This window comes from Alosa pseudoharengus, unplaced genomic scaffold (assembly GCF_046254945.1).
Source record: "Alosa pseudoharengus isolate Yale_2024_CS ecotype anadromous, Long Island Sound unplaced genomic scaffold, YU_APseudo_1.1 YU_APseudo_1.1_scf_18, whole genome shotgun sequence".
NCBI classification, from domain to species: domain Eukaryota; kingdom Metazoa; phylum Chordata; class Actinopteri; order Clupeiformes; family Clupeidae; genus Alosa; species Alosa pseudoharengus.
In genome coordinates, this window is record NW_027468650.1 from 5,303,090 (window position 1) to 5,324,577 (window position 21,488).

At 42.4% G+C, this 21,488-nt stretch overlaps 2 protein-coding genes across 3 annotated transcripts in view; both read right to left on the reverse strand.

The window, feature by feature from the left end:
• Positions 1 to 364: 364 nt before the first annotated feature.
• Positions 365 to 4,190, reverse strand: LOC143130877 (C-C chemokine receptor type 1-like). Of its 2 annotated transcripts, XR_012988010.1 has the most exons (3): positions 3,889 to 4,190; positions 2,550 to 3,748; positions 365 to 2,483 (listed from the first exon to the last, which is right to left on the reverse strand). XR_012988010.1 is itself a non-coding variant. In XM_076290136.1 (2 exons), exon 2 carries the CDS (start codon positions 3,705 to 3,707, stop codon positions 2,703 to 2,705), a length of 1,005 nt encoding a protein of 334 aa, XP_076146251.1. In that variant the 5' UTR covers positions 3,708 to 3,748; positions 3,889 to 4,190; the 3' UTR covers positions 365 to 2,702. The 2 variants fall into 2 exon arrangements, 1 of the variants encoding a protein (XP_076146251.1); XM_076290136.1 differs by having other exon boundaries at positions 365 to 3,748.
• A 9,197-nt stretch (positions 4,191 to 13,387) lies between these two features.
• Positions 13,388 to 21,488, reverse strand: part of LOC143130878 (uncharacterized) — a 58,785-nt gene continuing 50,684 nt past the window's right edge. Inside the window, exons 24-29 of the mRNA XM_076290137.1 lie at positions 21,280 to 21,312; positions 19,816 to 19,962; positions 18,854 to 18,908; positions 17,251 to 17,442; positions 16,704 to 16,781; positions 13,388 to 15,825 (exon numbers count right to left, since the gene is read on the reverse strand). Coding sequence (XP_076146252.1) covers positions 15,635 to 15,825; positions 16,704 to 16,781; positions 17,251 to 17,442; positions 18,854 to 18,908; positions 19,816 to 19,962; positions 21,280 to 21,312 — 696 coding nt within the window. The 3' untranslated portion in view covers positions 13,388 to 15,634. The remainder of the gene's footprint in view (positions 15,826 to 16,703; positions 16,782 to 17,250; positions 17,443 to 18,853; positions 18,909 to 19,815; positions 19,963 to 21,279; positions 21,313 to 21,488) is intronic.

Consider the following 21,488-nt stretch of genomic DNA (forward strand, 5'->3'; position numbering starts at 1 on the left):
GGAGGTGACTGCTTCATATGCCATACAGAGGTGACGGCGTCATATGCCATACAGAGGTGACGGCGTCATATGCCATACGGAGGTGACGGCGTCATATGCCACACTCTCCATCTCAGTGCACCAGCACCTCTCTGTATGTCTTGCTATTCCTGACTCCTCTGAAAGGGACAATGAAGTCATTTTTGCCCAAGGTGTGTTTTTGACAATTTCGTAAGTACGGTAATTAAACATGTTTAATGAAAAAGGAAAATGTCAGCAATGCAGATGTATTTAAAAATGAAGATTTGTACTTAGAGAATCTGTCAAAGTCCAGAAACATTCTTTTCAGTCTGCGGTGATAATTAAAGACACAATAACAAATAGAGCCAGTGAATGAAGAGAGTTTTATTTGCACTGCAGCCTAATGACACTCAATTAACCACCCATCAGAAAGACCTCACACAGCCATTAGAAAACAATCCTTTAGTGTGGCTGGGGAATCACTTTGTGTGATCAGAGAGAGAGAGAGTGAGAGAGTATGTGTGAGTGTGTGTGTGTGCGTGCACACATGAGAGAGATAGAGAGAGAGAGAGTATGTGTGAGTTTTGTGTGTGCGTGCGTGCGCATGCACACATGAGAGAGATAGAGAGAGAGAGAGTATGTGTGAGTTTTGTGTGTGCGTGCGTGCGCGTGCACACATGAGAGAGAGAAAGAGAAAAAAAGGAGAGAGAGATGGGTTCAAAATGCCCATAGTTTTTTTTTTTTATTCATAAGGACGCTAGTAAGCACGCTTCCAAATGTCCACTTTTGGTTAAAAAAAATCTTTCATTCATTCAGGCCACAAACTTGTAATTTTATCCTGAAGTCTGTGGCTATGTGTGCCATTGAAGCTCTGCTAAAAGACTGGACGTCGGTGCAAGTGTTTGTGAAAATGATCTCATTGTACAATCTGCTTTAGAAAGTCCCCTAACAGCAGTGTGATAAGGCATAAGGCATGTGATAATGCCTAGAAATTGTGTGTGTGTGTGTCTGAGGTGAGTGTGTGTGTGTGTGTGTGATAAGGCAGTGTTTCCCAAAGACTGGGTCGCGACCCACGGGTCGCAGGAGATTTTATTTGGGTTGCCAGCACAATTTATTTATTAACTTATACCATTTAGCCAGGAAAGCTATCAGTTTTCTATTATGATATAGTTTGTTTACCACAGTCACGGCCCTCTGTGCAATTTTGCATTTATAATAGCTCTGAAACTGGGGGGCGAACGCGTCGCAGAGGGGACAGCGTGGACATCTCACTCGCAAAATGAAACATTTCTGTGGGGCACCTGCGATGGACCTCGCAGTTGCAAAATGCAAGGGACATGAATCAGCCTATTTGCACGAACATTAACGGACACCAGCTCTTCAACTTCACCAAATCTAGTCAACTAAAGCAGACATCCATATGCCGGACATGGCTATTCAATTTGCGTCAAACGTTTAACTCCAGGGGAAAATGCGGATTGATCTTTCCAAAAAAAGAAACCTCCAGATATAGGCTACAATATAACGACTTGAGTTATTTGCTATGTTTGCATAGGAATTGACGGTGTTATGGATCCATTTGTCTGCAACGCAACGTAGTCTACAACATCTCTCTTTAGAAATACAGGAACAACTGCGTAGCATCACTAGCATGCAAGAATATTGACAAACATGTGGTCTAAAACAATATTGGTGGTTGCATGCATGTTAGATCTGAAGTGAAATGGGTCGCGATGGTCTGTCATTTTTAAAAAGTGGGTCCCCAGAAAAAAAGTTTGGAAAACACTGTGATAAGGCATAAGGCATGTGATAATGCCTAGAGATTGTGTGCGTGTGTGTGTGTCTGAGGTGAGTGTGTGTGTGTGTGTGTGTGTGTGTGTGTGTGTGCATGGATGTGAAAAAAGCTAGAGAAACTAAATTAGGCAACCTGATGTTTGTCTTTGGTAATTAGGTCACTCCAAATGTATTGACCAACATTTCAACATTTCGGCGTGTTATCATGTTGTGAGAACATAACATGTAAACAATGATTTGGTAACCTATCTTTCCCTGTAAATTCAAAAATACGATATTAGCCTAAAACACGGTTTCTTTGGAAAAAAGGACATTTTTGTTCTGTATTCTACTGGCTAAACAGTACACACCGTATACTGTATGCACATTAAAGTAATGCACACCAGGCAGGTGTCAACATCAAGCTTGTTTCACCTGAACAGATAGGACTCACCCCTACAGCACCTATTCTCACCTTTCTGCTTTTATACACCTGACAGCGAGCATCATCGCAACATCATAATCATCCTATTCTCACCTTTCTGCTTTTATACACCTGACAGCGAGCATCATCGCAGCATCATAATCATCCTATTCTCACCTTTTGTTTTTATACACCTGGAGAAAACATCCCATTCTCACCTTTTTCTTTTATACACCTGGAGGAGACAGCAAGCATCATGGCAACATCATAATCATCCTATTCTCACCTTTCTGCTTTTTTACACCTGGAGAAAACAGCGAGCATCATCACATCATAATCATCCTATTCTCACCTTTCTGCTTTTATACACCTGGAGGAGACAGCGAGCATCATCATATCATAATCATTCTATTCTCACCTTGCTGCTTTTATACACCTGACAGCGAGCATCATCACAACATCATAATCATCCATTATGACACTGCGTTCTGTCTCACAAACACTTTCACTGATCCTGTACGCTTGTCGGACTGCGGTGAGACAATGACCGACTGGTGGCCGCCACCGAGAGGTGGCCTTTCAAGCACGGCGCGTAGCCCAAGACAAGTTTGCGGACGTAGTTCTGGAACTTGCGTCCGAGGAATGTATAGAACACAGGGTTGATGCAGAAGTAGAGGTAGGCGAGGTTTCGCGTGACGTAGAGGGCATAGTCGACGGCGTCGTTGCAGTCCAGCTGGGTCTGCAGGTCCACCACCTGCATGACGTTGTACGGCGTCCAGCAGACGAAGAACAGCAGCAGGATGACGAAGACGATGCGCAGTGTCCGGTGCTTGCCGCTGATCTGTGTGGCGATGACGGTGATGATGATCCGCACGTAGCAGTACACCACCACCACCAGCGGCACCAGGAAGAAGCAGACGATGTGGAAGTAGGTGTCAAAACGCCTCCAGTAGGAATCCTGGTCCTGTTTGCACTGGTGTTTGTTTTCCCAGTGGTAGGTCACCTCGTAGCGGAGCAGGGGTCCGACACCGGCCAGGCCGCAGATGATCCAGACGAAGGCGGACGCGGCCACGGCGTAGCAGCTCTTGCGGTGCTGGTTGACGGCCAAGGCGTGCACCACGGCCAGGTAGCGGTCAATGGTGAGTAACGTGAGGAAGAGCACGGAGCTGTTGATGCTGACGTAGGTGGCCGTGCCGAGCAGCTTGCACAGCGCCTGGCCGAAAGTCCACTCGCCCAGTTGGTAGGCAGCCCAGAAGGGCAGGCCGAAGGTGAAGACGAGGTTGGAGCCCACCAGGTTGAGGAGGAAGACGTTGGTGACTGTCCGCACGCGCTCAAACTTGATGACCACAAACAGGACCAGGCCGTTGCCCAGCAGGCTGAGGGTGAAGATTACATAATAGAACCGAGGCAGGAACGCCACAGTGAACTCATGAACTTTGTCCTTCATACAGGGTGAGACGGGTGTCACATCACTGTAGTCGTAAGTGACCGTGTCTGTGTAATCCTCCATCTTCCCTTGTTTGGATTGATGCCTATTGTGCCCTACCAAACCTGTAGAACACACCAGAACAAAAGCTCAAAAGAAGCCTGCATCTCACAGAGTTAGTTTAGATTAGCTGATCAAGTTGGCCAGTCTGTTAAGACTATTGAGGTGAACCAGCACATGGATTATTTTGAAGCATTTTACTCACAGCCGTGCAGGAGTCATGGGAGACGAGGATCAGCCAGTGCTGCTGGGGAGACAACGTGCTGCTGTGTGGTGTGATGTGTGTCACTGAAGTAGGAGAGGATGAGTGGGTGAGACAGAGGCAGGAGATCTGACTCATCTGCCCACCCACCCCTCATGTCGTGAGCTGTTTGGTTTCGTCTTGTGAGTTAGAGGAACTTCAGTTATTTACAGGCAGCCCCCCCCTTCTCTCCCTCCTTTTCACACCTGACATTCACAGGTGTGAAACATTTAAACTGACCACCTTCTCGTACACACACACACACACACTAGCCATTGTTATTCACACAACTTGGGTGGGTGTGCATATAGGTAATGTTTACATTATGACTTAAGGCAAGAGTTAGATCCAAGAGTTAGATCCAACACTTACTCATTTAAGCATTAAAAGCCATGTATGCATAAAACACAAAACCTAATGTGTCCAGATACCTTTGTACTGGTTGTGTGTTTGCTTTCATTAGGTGCTCTGTGGATTTATCTATCTATCTATCTATCTATCTATCTAATCACATGCATACTTTATCTTTACTGAAAGTATATTTTTTTCCACTTTGGATCAAATCAAAGTCAAGATCAACTCTGGACTCTGGAACTCTCTCCCCCAATCTGTCCGTGACTCCCCCTCACTTTCTACATTCAAATCCCGTTTAAAAACATACCTCTTCTTGCAAGCCTACGACCTCCCCTACCCACAACCATAACCAGTGACTGTTATTGTTCATGTCTTGTCCTCGATGTCTGTATTATTATTATTCATTCTTCATTCCATTACTGCTCTTGTTTTTGATGTTTGTACCATTATGATTTACTTTTTAATCATTAATTCATTGCTGCTCTTGTGTGTGTGTGTGTGTCTGTGTGTGTCTGTGCGTGTGTGTGTGTGTGTATGTGTGTGGTACTGTTGTCCTTCTCTGTTTCCCAATTCTGTAAGTGACTTTGGGTCTTTGAAAAGCGCTATACAAATAAAATGAATTATTATCAAAGTCATGCTGTATGAATTACTTTAAATCTATATAGCCCAGTCATCAGTAGTAATTCTAAGATTTATCTGCCGCCTTTGAAACTGTCAACCATGACAATCTCCTTTCTACACTATCTGAACTGGGAATTTCTGGGCTCTTGACTGGTTTGAATCTTACCTTAAAGGACAGTGTTGGGACAGCGTTTTATTAACGTGTCTTGGCAAGGACATGTATCAAAGTCTCATGACCTCACCACAGGTGTGCCTCAGGGATCAGTATTAGGGCCCCTGCTTTTCTCTATCTACACCACTTCCTTAGGTGAGACCATTCGCTCCCATGGATTTGACTATCATTGCTATGTGGACCAGGGTTGTGCATAATTCAAATTCAAATTCAAATTCAAATTAATTTATTGGAGGATAACCCCTTAAGATGAACATCTCATTTTCGAGGGGGTCCTCAAAGTAACACAAAACACTCACACACTCGCACATACTAAAGCTCTTCCTCACAACCAACCACCCCAGCCTGTCCCACCTTTGTCCAAAGCATATTCACATAATAAGTATGGTAAGATATTACAGGAGAGAACCATATTTAGAAAAGCCACCAAAACAAACAAATATATAGCCTACATATACATACATATACAAAAATACATACATATGCACACACACACATACACACATGCACGCAAACATGCATGCATGCATACATAAATACCCACATACATACATACTGTACATACATACATACATACATACATACTAAGGGTGTCACGATTTCGATTTTATTTCGAAATCGATCGAAATTACATCTCAATCTCGAACTTCGAACTTACAAGTAGAATCGACGATGCAGCCACACCCCCAATGTCACGTCCAGCATGTATGCCAAGAGCACAAACACACATGCACGTGCTGAACTGCAGCGTCAACACTCCTCTAATTTTAGGCTGCAGCCAGTTAAAATATAGGCCTACACATCAACCTACCGAAATCAAAGCCCCTCTTGCTACTTTGAAATCACCGGTGTGGAAGTATTCGTTCATTCACGTCAATTAAAACTAACTTAGCCTACTCAACTTAGCAAGTGAAAAGATGGTCTAATTACAGTCCAAAGTTACTTTAAGGCTTAAAATGCAAATTTATAAGTACATATTCCATGAACACTAACCTTGGGTCCCTTCGGAGTGTTCTGAAACAATCAAATTAACATTCTGTGTTGTTTCATTTTACTATGTTCACGTCTCTGTTTTAGCCTAAAGTTCTGTTTACATTACAACCTCGCGGTTGGAACGGTTTCAAAGCGGTGTCAAAATAAAAGCCCCCCGAAAAAGAAAAGGCCAAAAAGAGTAAATAACATAAGGAATGCATTAATAGTAATATTTAAAAAAGATCGAAAATCGAATCGAATCGTGACTTTAAAATCGAAAATTACATCGAATCGAGGATTTGGAGAATCGTGACACCCCTAATACATACATACATACATATACACACACATACATACATACATACATACATACACATACATATATACATACACACATACATACATATACACATATATACACACATACATACATACATTCATACATATATATATATATATATATATATATATATATATATATACATACACATACACATACACATGTACACATACATGCACATATACTAGTGCACACATAAATGCATAATCTTCTAATAAGGGCATTAATGAGAGAGAAGGTGCATTAATGAAAAAAGTGCAAGTCATACCCAGGGAAACATTTATATTGGTCACAGTATTGCAAGTAAGATAAGAGGGATGCACAAGGCAAGCTGTTCCAGTCAGAGGGGGCTTTGAATTTGAAAGCACGTCTTCCGATTTCTTTAGAAATATTTGGGACAGAAAAAAGAGATGATCAAGGTGTCTAAGGCCATACGTTGACCTATATAGGACTAAGTGTTGCTTCAAATAAAAACGATAATTAAAAAAGATACATTTATAAACAAATTCCAGAATTGAATTGAAACTGGCTGTACAATTCCAATTCAATTCTTGAATTTAACTTGCATTTCAATTGAGGTAGCAAACAGGAAGCAGAATTGCAATTTGAATTTGAATTTGCACAACCCAGATGTGGACGACATTCAACACTCAACTAGGTGGATCGGCACCTTCAGCTTAATCTCTTTTGGCTTTTGGTGTTTCCAGCTAAAACAGCTATTTCCCAACAGATTGACATCCAGCTTGACTCATCTTCACTGACCCCAACTTAACTTCTCTGAGCATGTAGCCTCAATTGCAAAATCATGTCGGTTTTTCCTTTACAACATAAGGAAGATCAGACCTTCAAGATTCCATACAACTTCATGTACAGGCCATGATTATCTCCAAGATGGACTATTGTAATTCACTGTTAGCTGGTCTACCTGCTTGTGTAGTAAGATCGTTACAACTGATTCAGAACGTTGCAGCACGCCTGGTCTTCAATCAGCCAAAGAGGACACTCCTCTCCTAGTTCCTCTCCACTGGCTCCCTATAGTGGCCAGATTTAAATTTAAATCTCTCAGTTTGGCCTTATAGGACACTGACTGGACTAGATCATATTCCACCCGCTCATGCATAAAGTGACCATTTGCTCCTTGTTCTGGCCCCTCTACTGAGAGGGTAACTCAGTCCTGGGCCTACTTGATGTCTTATAGTGAGATAGGCCAACCTCATTATCATACAGTATTGCTCTGTAAATACATTATGTGTTGTAAATAATACATTCATGTTTGGTCTTGAATTAATACTTGTAATGTCGGCAACAGTCTAATCATGTTTTTTTATTACAATTGAATGTATCTGTGCATAGTTGTAGACTAAGAATTCCACTGTAGCATAAAGTTATGATATCCACCTGGGCCACACCCATCCACCTCAGACAACAAAGGCTCTGAGGAGTCGGGGGTGGCCCAAGTGAATGCTAAAAGTGGAGGCTCTTGTCCTCCGCGGGCTCTTCTTTCTCCTTTTCCATCTCCACTCTCCTCTTGAGCTAGGCCCTTGTGGCTTGGTCTTCTGCCTCTCTCTCCCTCTTCCTTTCCCCCTCTCCCCCTCTTCCTCTCTCTCTGTCTCCCTTTGTCTTTCTCTCTCTTTCTCTCTCTCCCTTTCCTCTATTTTTGGATTTGTATTGTTTTATCTGCAGTATCTGTACATTCATAACTTGTTAACTGGTTAAGTTTATCTCTGTGTTTTGATAAGCTTCTTTTGTTCCTTTGGTTGTTACTTTGTTACAGTAGACCATGTGAGTTTACTTGTACATCCAACTGAAGTGATATTGGTTACATTTACCTTTAAGGCTTAATGCCTAATAAATTGTTCATTTGCCTACCAATCGGATAACTTCAATTCTCGTAGTGTGCCATGCCATTCTCCTCCATAGCTGATAAACTAGTTACTTGGTAATTGTTTGGTGATACAAATTATTAATCAAATGGAGTAAGATTAACGAGTATGTAATAATATCCTTGCTATTTAACTCTTCACCCTATTTGTCCACACAAGCTCTTTCAAGCGAGGATAGCCTATAGCTCGACGGCTCTATGTTTCCGAGGCTATATATAATTTCTCGTTCTTACATTAGCTAACTACAAATATTTGGGACAGAAAAAACTCCCTTTTCATTCATTTATTTATTTTATATCCCCCCAGAACTGCCTTGCTCAAGGACTACCACGAATGAACTGAACGGTCTCCTCACACCCCTGGAACTGAGGAAGGTTCAGTTCTACATGTACATTGTAGTACTGCAGGGCATCTGCTACAATGTGACTAAATATTTGATTTATGAGCTCCACCTTCATCACCTTTTTGGTATGGCAACTGCTCTGCCCATGACCGGAAAGCACTGCAGAGGGTGGTGAAAACTGCCCAACGCATCACCGGTTCCTCACTCCCCTCCATCGAGGCCATCCAGGGCAAGCGATGCTCTTCCAGGGGTGTGAGGAGACCGTTCAGCTCATTCGTGGTAGTCCTTGAGCAAGGCAGTTGTTCTGGGGAGATATAAAATAAATAAATTAATAAAAAGGGATTTGAGATGCATCTTATTTTTGTTAGGGTGAATTACATGTGAATAATACAGTGTTGGGCAAGCTACTTGGGAAATAGTGAGCGAAACTGTCAGTTACTCTGCCATGAAAAACACTACACAAAACTACCACCCCAGTCAAATGTAGCAAGCTTAGTAACACAAACACAGCAGTAGGCTAGTTCACTACATAGGAAGCTACTTTAAATTGTGCTAATTTCACATGACAAAAGTGTAGCTTGTTTGGCCAAGCTACTTCATATAAAGAAGTTAAGCTATTGAAAAGTTACTTTATTCAGGAAATAGTGAAGCTACCACCAACACACTTATTACTAGCTAAGCTACAAGTAGCAACTGCCTTATAATACAGTGCTACAGTCTGTGCCACTTGTGTAAAATTCGCTGGCCAATATTATACTAGTAATATCTGATTAATTTCTACAATAGCATTCTTGTGTCAGTTGTAATGTAAGTCAGTGTTATGAAATATGACTTATCAAGTCTCAGTTCATAGCCGGGTGAACACCTGAACACCTAGCAAGTAGCCTAGCTACAGTAGCTGGCTACGATTTACATACAGTAATAACAAAAATCCTTGCTCCTTTTCAACTCTCTGGTAATATTGCTTTCACAAAATACAACCAATAGTACGATAATGTTAAATCTTACTTATACCCGAGCCCTGTTTGCGATGGTCCGCCGATTTGAGCAGGAATATGCTGCACATTGCTCTGGCATCTTGTTTCTTCTGCTGCAACTATAGCGGCTGCATTTCCTGTTTTCAGCAGCCAATGCTGTGTCTACTCTGGCACAAAGGCTCTGACCAGAGAATGTCTAATAAGGGGAGAACCTTCACTCTCGGAATGCTTCCGGTGTGGTACTGCATCTAGGGGCGCTCGCGGGCGAGTCCAGAATGAATGGAGGTCTATGGAGCTGTGCCCCTCAAAATCCACTTTTCTCGGGATATAATTTTTTTTCAAGTAATTTGAATATTGTATTCGAAAGGGGAGGCAAAGACAATACACTTGGTTGAGTATTATATTTTTTAAAGTCACTTAATTGTTCTAAAAAGCCTTTCAAACGTGTCAATGACATCATTCATTAGCATGATCATAGCATAGCATAGCATCAATGCTAGCGTGTTATGGCCAACAACGACCCAACCTGTAAGAAAACGAAAGGACATGACTCCCGGATTATTTCACTTTTGATTGATAATCCATATCCATTTTGCGAAAAATAAAATAAAATCTGAGGGTTTCAGTTGTTAAATAGGTGAAAACAATAAATGTAGCCATGTAGCTCCATAGGACCCCATGTATTTTGGACTCGCCCGCGATCGCCATCTAGGTGAACTCTGATGAACTGCAGCCAAATTCGGTTTGTATGGGATTAATAGAGAGTGGGGAGGCTCTCCGTAGACGGGCTCTGCTCTGGCATTGCAGCAAATCACCCAGACGTCATTTTTTTACTTCTGACGTCAGACGCAAAGTTTTTGCGCGTGACACACGTAAAAATATGACATCTGACGCTCAGACGTCTATTTTTTACTCCTGGAGAAGTAAAAAATCTACACGTGGAGGCGTCATTTTGACAGATGTTATGTCCTGAACGGCTTGCCATACTACCACCACGCCAAACGTTTGCAATGTCAAAATGCAGCAGCATGTTACATGCAATGATGGTATCCTCTAGCCTAGAAATCTAGATGGGCCCCTAGCAGCTGCCAGGGCTAGGTATCCTCTCAATCTACACTAATTTGAACGTCATGCTACTGTATTTAAAACGCATCTTAAACGCGCACGAAAGGAGAGAGAGAAAGTGGCAGGTTCCAGCTGCCTTGCCATTGTTAATAATTGATATCTCCTTTTTGATATAAGAAACGTTTTAAAGGAAATCATGAAGGCAACAAAGATAAGGCTAGAGGAGATTTCGTTTATCCGGTTCCCACTAGGCCTACTGACCATTTGTAAACTGCAAGCATGGCCGTACCATAGAGGACACCGAGATAGCCTAATGTCCTCAATATTTCTTTCTTTAAGTTCCGTTTCATGTCAGAATGTTTCATGTCATATGTCGTAGCCTAGTTGCAGTAACAGAGCCGTATCTACTTTATTGAGTAAAAATAGCCAGGGAGACAATTATCCTTGCCTCAACACACCGTCAGGTGTCACGTATTATAGTTGCAGTCTCATGACCTTATCAAGTTTCGTTTCATTTATTAATTAAAAATAGCCGACGAGACAAGTCATTGCCTCAACGCACCTTTATGTGACACGTAGTTGCAGATAGGCCTAGGCTACTCTGACATGTCAAAACGAATGAGAAAGCTAATGGGGGTGGTGGGGGGGGGGGGGTGCTATTGAGCTAATGGTAACTTGGGGAAACACAAAAATATAATAAAAAAGACAAGTTTGACATAAAATCAACTTTTTGTAGAACATTACTGTAAGCTAAAGTCCGATTATTTCCTTTCAAAGTATCTGCTTTGGTTCTGAACATTTCAACCAGAAATCCTCTAGGGCCAGATTGAAAGGGTCCTACATATAGAGTATATTCATAGGCCTATACTAAGGCAATGATTGTTCCGTAAAGTAATGAGTGTATACACATGTGAAGAGAGAGAGTGAAGCACTGGTGAGTTAGTGTGGCATTTTGATGGGTTGTGTTTGCAAAACGAAATCAAGTTACTTCCTGTTAGATTTTTGTGTGTTAAGTAGAAAATTGAGTGTGGTATTTTGCAAAATGTGTTTTAGTAAATTGAAAACTGAGTCAAACACTGAGAATTAGTGCATGGTTTAGTGCATTAATCGGCTCCTCTGAGCACCCAAAGCGCTTGACAATGTCATGCCTCACATTCGCCCACTCACTCACTGATGGTGGAAGCTACCGTGCAAGGAACCCACTTGCTTATCAGGAGCACTGGGGTCAGGTGTCTTGCTCAAGGACACTTTGACAGGGTCAGGAGGAGTTGGGTCCGAACCGGCAACCTTCCAGTTGCTGGATGACGAGCCACTGCCGCCCCACAAAAAAATTGTTCATGTGCTCGGCACAGCAGCGGCTTCTCAATAGTGCTACGGACCAGTCAAGACTCTTTTCCTCAGTGGTTCCTTGTTGGAGAAATGAGTTGCCCAGTGCTCTCCATTCCTGTGATAGTTTTGGGTCTTTCAAGAGGGGTCTAAAGGCATATCTGTTCAACATGCACTTTGTTTATTAAGCCTTTCTTATGCGTTAAGGTTTGTATATTATAGTATTTATTTATTTTCATTAGGCTATTAATTGAATTGACATTGTTGTTTATTATTGCTATCCTCCTTAATGTAGTGTTACCAACTTTTTACATTGTTTACTGTTAAATTTAACTTTGTATAGTTGTTATGGTGCTTTGGACAACAGCGTCTGCTAAATACCATAACCATAACCATAACTTCAATTAGGCTAGGCCTACTAACCAAACATCTTTAAACATCTTAGCGAATGGCAAGGGACTCCTCGATTCTGCTCCATAACTCATTCCGTTCCGTTAATCCATGCATTTTGCACCCATACACTTCCTGGTCCCGCAAAAGTTTGTTGTCCAAGGAACACGAGTCCCATACGATGGGTTAGTTTATTCGCTGATTGGGACAGGGAAAATTGCTAATTTGTGCAGGGGGTTGTGATACATGTTTTCTATTGGAATGATCGTATTTTACAATGATATGATTAGTTAATTGTGAGCATATAATAACGCTAGTATTCCTAATAGTGGAATATATGCTAATTCTGTTTTAATGTGTGATAGATGGGTGATGCTAATTGCAATTGTGTGCTGACTAATTGTTACCCTGTCATATTGGTATATACCAATTTTATTTAAAGGCTTTATTTAAATCAAGGATTTTCAGCTCTCAGTGCTGAGCTTGAGTACAGTGTATTGTTGGAATTGAGAATTTTTGCTAAGAATTGAAAACCTGTTTTCTCTCTCTCTCTTAAAGTCTTTTGTTGGCTGTGTGCAGGGTAATTTTTTTTAGCACTGTAAACAAATCTGCACTAACCTTTCACCAAAATCCACGTTATTTGCTGTGTCTTCACCCCATCACCACCCAAACTCAGTGTGTCCTTGTCACCACCATCCTGTGTGGCCGTGGGCTGCAAGGCCCATTTGTCACACTTCCTCTTTCTCTCTACAAATGTACTGTACTCGCTGCAATGCCACATTTCTCAGAGAGCCCACAATCAGGAACAGAAACAAGGAACTGTTGCATCACATACCACATTGTGGGGAGAAGAAGAACTCAAAGTATGATTAATTTGACTGCTGAATGGGGGAGTTTTCTTTTGCCTTATATAAAAGAGTGCAGATTTAGTTTTGTTTGAGTCTTCCAAAGAGCCCCTTTGGTACCATACATACTGTAATGGAAGCACTAAAGTAAAAAGACATGAGACACACAAATGAAAATAGCTGAAATACTTTTAATTTCCTCTGTAACAACAACACAATTGTTACATCAATAAAGCACCATATTAACATTGAAAAATAAAAAATAAACCAATGGCATACCACATCATCTCACCTCATTTGAATTGATTTTTTTAATGTTTAAAGGAAAAAATATGATGAAAATAATGTGAATATAATACTTTCCTTATGATAAAAATCTGTTGACAAATGACTTCAAGTAAAATAGAGAATTATTTGCCCCCTGCTGAACTTATAAACAGCATAATTCAAACTGAAACCAAACATATCTCATAAAAAATACATATATAACATTTGTGGTATGAAAAATGTCCTTACATATACAAAGAAATCATATTTTTTGCTGAAGATTTGCTGCTTGCAAGCATGCACAGAACATTTACAAATTAAAATTTAATAAGTACAAATTATTTATATTTTCATAATCTTAGTAAAGATTCCTCTACATCAACATAACTTACATGCCTTAAAGTATTAACATTTTGTAGAGACATAATGTGTAAGACATTGCTTTCTTTTTTAGCTGAGAAGTGCAGTAGACCACTATCATTTAGCTGAGGGTAGAAAGGGGCTTGATAAACACACATACAGTACACAAACATACATACCACACATATACACACACACACACATAAACAAACATACATACCACACACATACACACACACATACATACACAAACATACATACCACACACATACACACACACTAGACAATTATCTTTTAGCTGAGCATAGAAAGGGCTTGATAAACACACATACAGTACACAAACATACATACCACACACTTACACAAACATACATACCACACACATACACAAAACATACAGTACATACCACACACATGCACACACACTAGACCATTATCTTTTAGCTGAGTGTAGAAGGGGCTTGATAATGATGATGTCGGAAATATAGGGAATGTGTAAAACAGAGATGTGACAAAATCAACACAGACGCACACACATACATAAACATACATACCACACACAATCACACACAAATACACACATTCAACATGAACAGACAGACACATCCTAACACACACACACACACCACAAAGGCTCCACCAATCACAGTTTAGGAGATCCTGGGCGGGAGGAAATACAATGCTTTGAGCAATCATTTGGTTCAATGCCAATTTATCAATAAAATGAGATCCATCTCCATTGACCCAAACTATAAGTAAACACCATCATCCACCGAATAGAAAAAAGTTTAAAATGTAAAATCCCAAAAGGGAGGCAATATACATATTAGCGTATACGTATACAGTCTGTAAAGATACCAGAAAAAAACAAATATATATTATATATATTAGTAGTGATTAAAATAAAATAAATGTAACTCTCCAGGGTAGAGATGCACAAGCGTGAAGACACCGAAACTTGCTGTAGATAGTTTGGGAATGACTGTGTCAAATAGTATCAAAATAAATTCCTGAGTCGTTTAGCTCCATAGAGGCCTATGCATCCAACTCACTTTTGTATTCTTTGGTAACTCCATAATATATTCTGACATCCATACCGTTTCCATATGGGTCATATTTACATAACTTGCTTTCAGGTTGTTTACATTGCTACGCACTATATGCCTTTTAAGATTATCCTCAGCAGACAAAAACATAGGCTATCATGAGTCTGCTCAATTTACCGGCTGTCAAATGTCTCGATCCGCTGTGGCCTAATCATGATAAGCAGACATTAAGTCCAAATCGGACAAAGGTCTCTGAATAGCATATCCATGTAATTAAAACACTGAATCCTAACCTCGCTTAGGGTGCCTTATTCCACTCTACAAAATGCCTCGTGTCCAGCTGGGAGGTAGCTTAACTAAGGCAGTGCATGTTATGTACTCGTTTCTGTCCAACACGCCATGGCTACTAGTATTCAGAGCTATCCTCTTCTACACTAGAAATGGTCTAAATCGTAAAAACATCCTGATGTCATGACAAGGTGGCGTCAGTCTTTAATCAAGGCACGTGGAGGCTGAGGAGAGCATCGTTTTACAGGTAATAGTCCACTACAGTCAACACTGGCCTTTTGGTTTGGTCACTCTGATCGACTGTGAGACGCTAAGTTGGAGCAGTCAGATGTTGAATGAGATGATATGCTGTCCATTTCTCCCAGACGTCCTGTGTCCCCCTGGGTCTCTGCGAGCAGGTCATGATCACAGCGCCCTGGGTGTGTGTGCGTGCGTGCGTGTGTGTGTGTGTGTGTGTGCGGTTAGAAGTTGGGCCCTTTGCTGAAGCGGTCCTCCCTGTGGCTATAGGCCTGGTAGCACAGAGACATGTCGCACATGCCCGCTGGACCCGGGGCACCACGCTTTCCCGGCAGGCCTGGGATCCCGGATTTGCCCGGCATCCCAGGGGCCCCCGCAAGCCCCACCCCGTCTCCTCCGCGCGGTCCCTGGGCACCTGTTACCCCGAGGAGGGAAAAGACAGCAGAGTCAACGAGTGCACACAGAGACAACACCACTAACACAGCACGACACTCAACACCACTAACACAGAGACAACACCACTAACACAGAGACAACACCACTAACACAGAGACAACACCACTAACACAGCGCCACACTCAACACCACCAACACAGAGACAACACCACTAACACAGAGACAACACCACTAACACAGAGACAACACCACTAACACAGCACCACACTCAACACCACCAACACAGAGACAACACCACTAACACAGCGCCACACTCAGTCTCCCACAGAGACGAGACAATCTCATACTCAAGAGGGCCCACCTTTGGGCGCCCAGACTTTGATTTCACCATCAGCAGAGTTTGCTAAAATTGGTGTGGATGAACCAGGATGCTGTCTGACAAGCAACGGTTATATTGGCATACTGGAGGAAGCGGAGTACGCTAGTAGTTTCACTTCCTGAATATATGTGACTTCTGCTGAGCTTGACGGTTTACATGCTGTTGTAATTCTGTGTGCTGTTCATTCATTTTCAGCTATATGCGATGACATGCCATCAAAGCAATCCCCAAGCCACCGGCTACTGAGCGGGCTCATCTATGTATGTAAGATAGCCACCGGCTACTGAGCGGGCTCATCTATGTACGTAAGATAACCATTTCCGTGTGTTTGGCAATTGCTGTCAGATGTGGCTTTTTGTTTTCCCTTTCACAAAAAGATCCTTTGAAAACATGCAGTGGTATTTTTTTAGTCCTTCCCACATTGTGTCTGCTTCTCTTTGCATTTGTTTTGCATTTGATTTGGCCTGTGCTGACCTAAAGGAGAGTGGTTTGACTGGATAAATGGTCAGAACACCTACCCATTGGTCCAGGGAGTCCTGGCTGACCTGGTCTTCCTTCACCCTTACTGCCTTTAAGGCCCTTCAGTCCTGGGTCACCTGGTACAACAACACATTTCACTTTGCATTTTATGTCACCTGGTACAACAATACATTTCACTTTGCATTTTATGTCACCTGGTACAACAACACATTTCACTTTGCATTTTTCTTGGAAAACTACCTTGTTACCTACCTTGTGTGTTGCATGTTGTATTACTGTCAATGTAGTGAGATAAAGTTACTATGTCCAAATCAGCACAGTTGATTCTTGCTTGGACATGAACTCCCTAGGAACTGTCATCATTAACTTCTTTATGTTGTTATTTTAACATCAATATTGCTCTAATTCCAGTTACTAATACACTATAAGGCTGGTGAACATTCATATTGTGTATAAAGTCCTGTGCCCTAGAATGCTGAATACTCATATTGTGTATAAAGTCCTGTGCCCTAGAGTGGTGGATTTCCATGCTGTTTACAAAGTCCTGACTGTGTCCTGAGTTGTGATTGTGTTTAAGTGTCTGACCTTTGACCCCAGGGGGTCCCTGCATGCCTGGGGGTCCGGGGTATCCTTGTGAGCCGGGCCTGCCTGGATATCCGGGGTTCCCCATGGTGCCCTTGGGGCCCGGGGTGCCAGGGTGACCCGGGGGCCCTTTGACCGTCTCACACTGCTCACAGCTCCTGGGCACCATGGACTGGATCAGCTGGGGCAGCTGGTCTGAGGACGTGATAACGAGGGCCGTTATTTCATGGGCCTGGTACAGTTGATGTGATATTACATGGGTCTGGTACAGTTGATGTGATATCGAGGGCTGTAATTACATGGGCCTGGTACAGTTGATGTGATATCGAGGGCTGTAATTACATGGGCCTGGTACAGTTGATGTGATATCGAGGGCTGTAATTACATGGGCCTGGTACAGTTGATGTGATATCGAGGGCTGTAATTACATGGGCCTGGTACAGTTGATGTGATATCGAGGGCTATTATTACATGGGCCTGATACAGTTGATGTGATGTCGAGGGCTATTATTACATGGGCCTGGTACAGTTGATGTGATAACGAGGGTCGTAATTACTTGGGCCTGGTAGAGTTGATTTTTTTCATCTGTCAACCATTCATCCACTCATTCAACCACTTGATTTCACTAGGCTCACTAACACACTGAGCCTCTTACTGCACTTACACACTGAGCCTCTTACTACACTAACCAACTGAGCCCCTTACTGCACTTGTGACTTGGTGAATGACTGACTGAGTGAGAGATAATAAAAAATATATTTACAGATTCACTGACAGGCGGACGGATTGAAATTGAGACGGACGATTGAGAAATAGATATAAATATTATAATATATTATAATATCTGTCAATCAATACATCAACCAATCATTTGCTGATATTCCAAACCAACCCAACTGCAGGCAGATTGCAGGAACAAATTTAAATAGTAATAATGAGAACACTCTAGCGACGGATTCGCTTTGCTGCGCGGCGGTCATAATAATGAGAACACTCTAGCGCACACCATTGACTTTACTCTATGTTATTCAGAGCAAACAACGCATTTCGCACACAGCGTCCTCGGGTATCAGCAGTCAATCATTTGTTGACTTGGAAGGACAGCCTTTGAACAGGACGTTGCTGATGTGTCTTAGAAATGACTCTCTTCAGAATCTCGGGATGGATACAAAACTAATGTACTGTAGGTGCATTAGTTCAGAGACTTCTACAAGCACATTTCTGCCTGAAAAGACTCTTGCAGAGTTCAACGGACAGTCAAAAGTACTTAGGGTCACCTGTCAGAACTCGGCCGCCTCGCACACATCACACGCACAGACTCCCTACCAGAGTGGCCATTCTGAGTCCACTGCGAGACGCAGTGCAACGCCAGTTTTGACCACAAAGGATCGGCTATGCAGAGAGGTGACACTTAAGCACTGCAACGTACAGTAAGTCATATTTAGGTTAGCCTGAATACTAAAGAAAAGAACTCCACTCTTGCATAACTCTTGTGTCATTTCATTTTTGAGAAGGCTGATGTTCTGCTGAACTCCACAAAGTCACTGCTTTTCTCTGTATAATTGCTGACTCAAAGGTACAGTAAGACAGGGAGGCAATTCTCACTCCTCAGCATGTCTCCACACAGCTTTAGCAAGTGCTCATCGGAGGGAGGCTTTCCCTGAAACAGAGCAAGAGAAAAAAACAACAGCGTTAGGATGTGATGGTCTCTTTCCCTGAAACAGAGTACGGGGAAAAAAAAAAACAGTGTGAGAATGTCATGGTCTCTCAGGCAAGACTCAACAGGTTCAGGCCAATTCCAGTCAAGGTCCCAGGGGAAACACATGAACTGCACAGCACTGACATACAGCAAGCTAAAAACACAACCACCCCCATGGATTACTGTAAGAACACACCGGGCTTTGTCAGGGCTATCTAGAGTCATCACTCAAATGCGTTCATTTAAAAACTGAGGCCATGAGGCTATACACAGTGGTTAAAGTGGGATTTGTCAGGTGGGGGAACCCTAAAATCCAGTGTCGGTGCAACGGGGGAAAATGACTCACACACACAACAGATTGAGTATCATGGTGTAGCAATACTTTTTGGACAAGAATCGCTAGCTTCTTGGTCACCTTTGTACACGCGAGAAATTAACTCATCATATATTTTAACAATATCATCGCGCTATATTGTTGGTATGAAAGAATATATTTATTATTAATTTATCTGAGGTGGCGGAACTGCGTCCCCCCCCCCCCCGTGGCTATACACATAGGCTTTTAAACACTGAGGCCATGAAGCTATACACACAGGCTTTTAAACACACAGGCTTTTAAACACTGAGGCCATGGGGCTATACACTTAGGCTTTTAAACACTGAGGCCATGGGGCTATACACACAGGCTTTTAAACACTGAGGCCATGGGGCTATACACACAGACTTTTAAACACTGAGGCCATGGGGCTATACACACAGACTTTTAAACACTGAGGCCATGGGGCTATACACACAGGCTTTTAAACACTGAGGCCATGGGGCTATACACACAGACTTTTAAACACTGAGGCCATGGGGCTATACACACAGGCTTTCCAGGGTATCCAGGAAGGCCATTTTGTCCTGGTAACCCGTCTTGTCCTGGAGATCCTCGTGGTCCGCTGATTCCGATGTGTCCCACGTCTCCCTGCTTCCCGTCCAGGCCCCTGGACCCAGGGTCCCCGGCCACACCCTTCTGTGAGGACGGAGAAGAGCAGCAGCTGCTCAGGCCACACGCAGCTATCATGGTTATGGAATTTAGCAGCTGGTCAGGCCACAGCTATCATGGTTATGGAATTTAGCAGCTGGTCAGGCCACACACAGCTATCATGGTTATGGAATTTAGCAGCTGGTCAGGCCACACACAGCTATCATGGTTATGGAATTTAGCAGCTGGTCAGGCCACAGCTATCATGGTTATGGAATTTAGCAGCTGGTCAGGCCACACACAGCTATCATGGTTATGGAATTTAGCAGCTGGTCAGGCCACAGCTATCATGGTTATGGTCTCTTGTCCAAAGCCACTTACAAAATAAAACAATACAATAGTTAAACATGAAACAGTAAACAGTTTTTTTTCTAAAAGTTGGTAAGACTACATTAAGGAAAATAGCAATAATAACAATAATGTCAATGCAATATCAACAATCAATAATGGAAAAAAACAATACCACAAATATACAAACCATGACTCAATGAATGAATTAATTAAGTGTACATGAATTAATTAAGTGTAAGCTAAACAGATACATCTTTAGATGGGCAGATTTTGGTCCAGATATTAACTCTGCAGTTACCTATCCAATGCAAAGGGCATGAACTATCACTACACCATATCCACTATTAAACTCACTTTACATGAAGTAGTGCATTGTCAAAGAAGTGTCACTTTTGCAATTTAGTTATTTATCTATTTTAGAGCATTAGTGTGGAATACATGTGTGTATGTGTGCATGTTTGTACCTAACCACAAATGGAAGTTACCTCAAGGGACAATAAAGTTCTCTTGAATCTTGATTTGATATCCATGAATGGGTGACTAAGCACAACCCTGATGTTGTAAGTTCCTGTACAGGTCCTGTCCTTAGTGCTGCCAATAGCGTTCTCACACTCCTGAGTGCTGCAGTGTCTTTGGACTTTGCAGATTTCCAAGTGTACAGTGTGCCAAAGCAATACAAAGTGGAATGGTGATAATTAGAGAGGAATCAATGCTGAAGAGCTCAATACCATCTGCCTGCTAAATGGGTTGAACTAATTCCACTTTTACATTTTTAAACAGGGCCAGCGACTTGGCCGAGTGCATCTCCACAGCCGGCTGTGTTTGTCTTAGCCACCTGAGTCTTTCAAAACTGTCAGACTGTAAAACACACGGGCCCCTTCGGGGCGTGGAGGGGCAGTTTGTAAAGGGGTCGATGCATTGTTTGTGTGCCTGGCGTGTGTGTGCGGGTGCGTGGGGGGTGATGGTGGACTGGGCTGGAATGAGGTTGCGATGCAGCGGTCTAATTCCACAGACCTCTCCCTTGCTTCCCCTGAGCCCCACTTCACCCTGTCAAGAGGAGGAGAGAGAAAAGCCTGTTAAAACTTTGCACTCCGATATCAAAGGGTGAGTCTGTCTTATTAAGAAGGCTACTCTGCTCTTCAGTGGGAGAGGGAGAGAGAGAGGGAGAGGGAGAGAGAGAGGGAGAGGGAGAGGGAGAGAAACAGAGAGTTTTGGAGAGAAAA

Coding starts and splice junctions, on each gene's coding strand:
- LOC143130877 (XM_076290136.1), bottom strand. CDS start 3,707: ATGGAGGATTACACAGACACGGTCACTTACGACTACAGTGATGTGACA.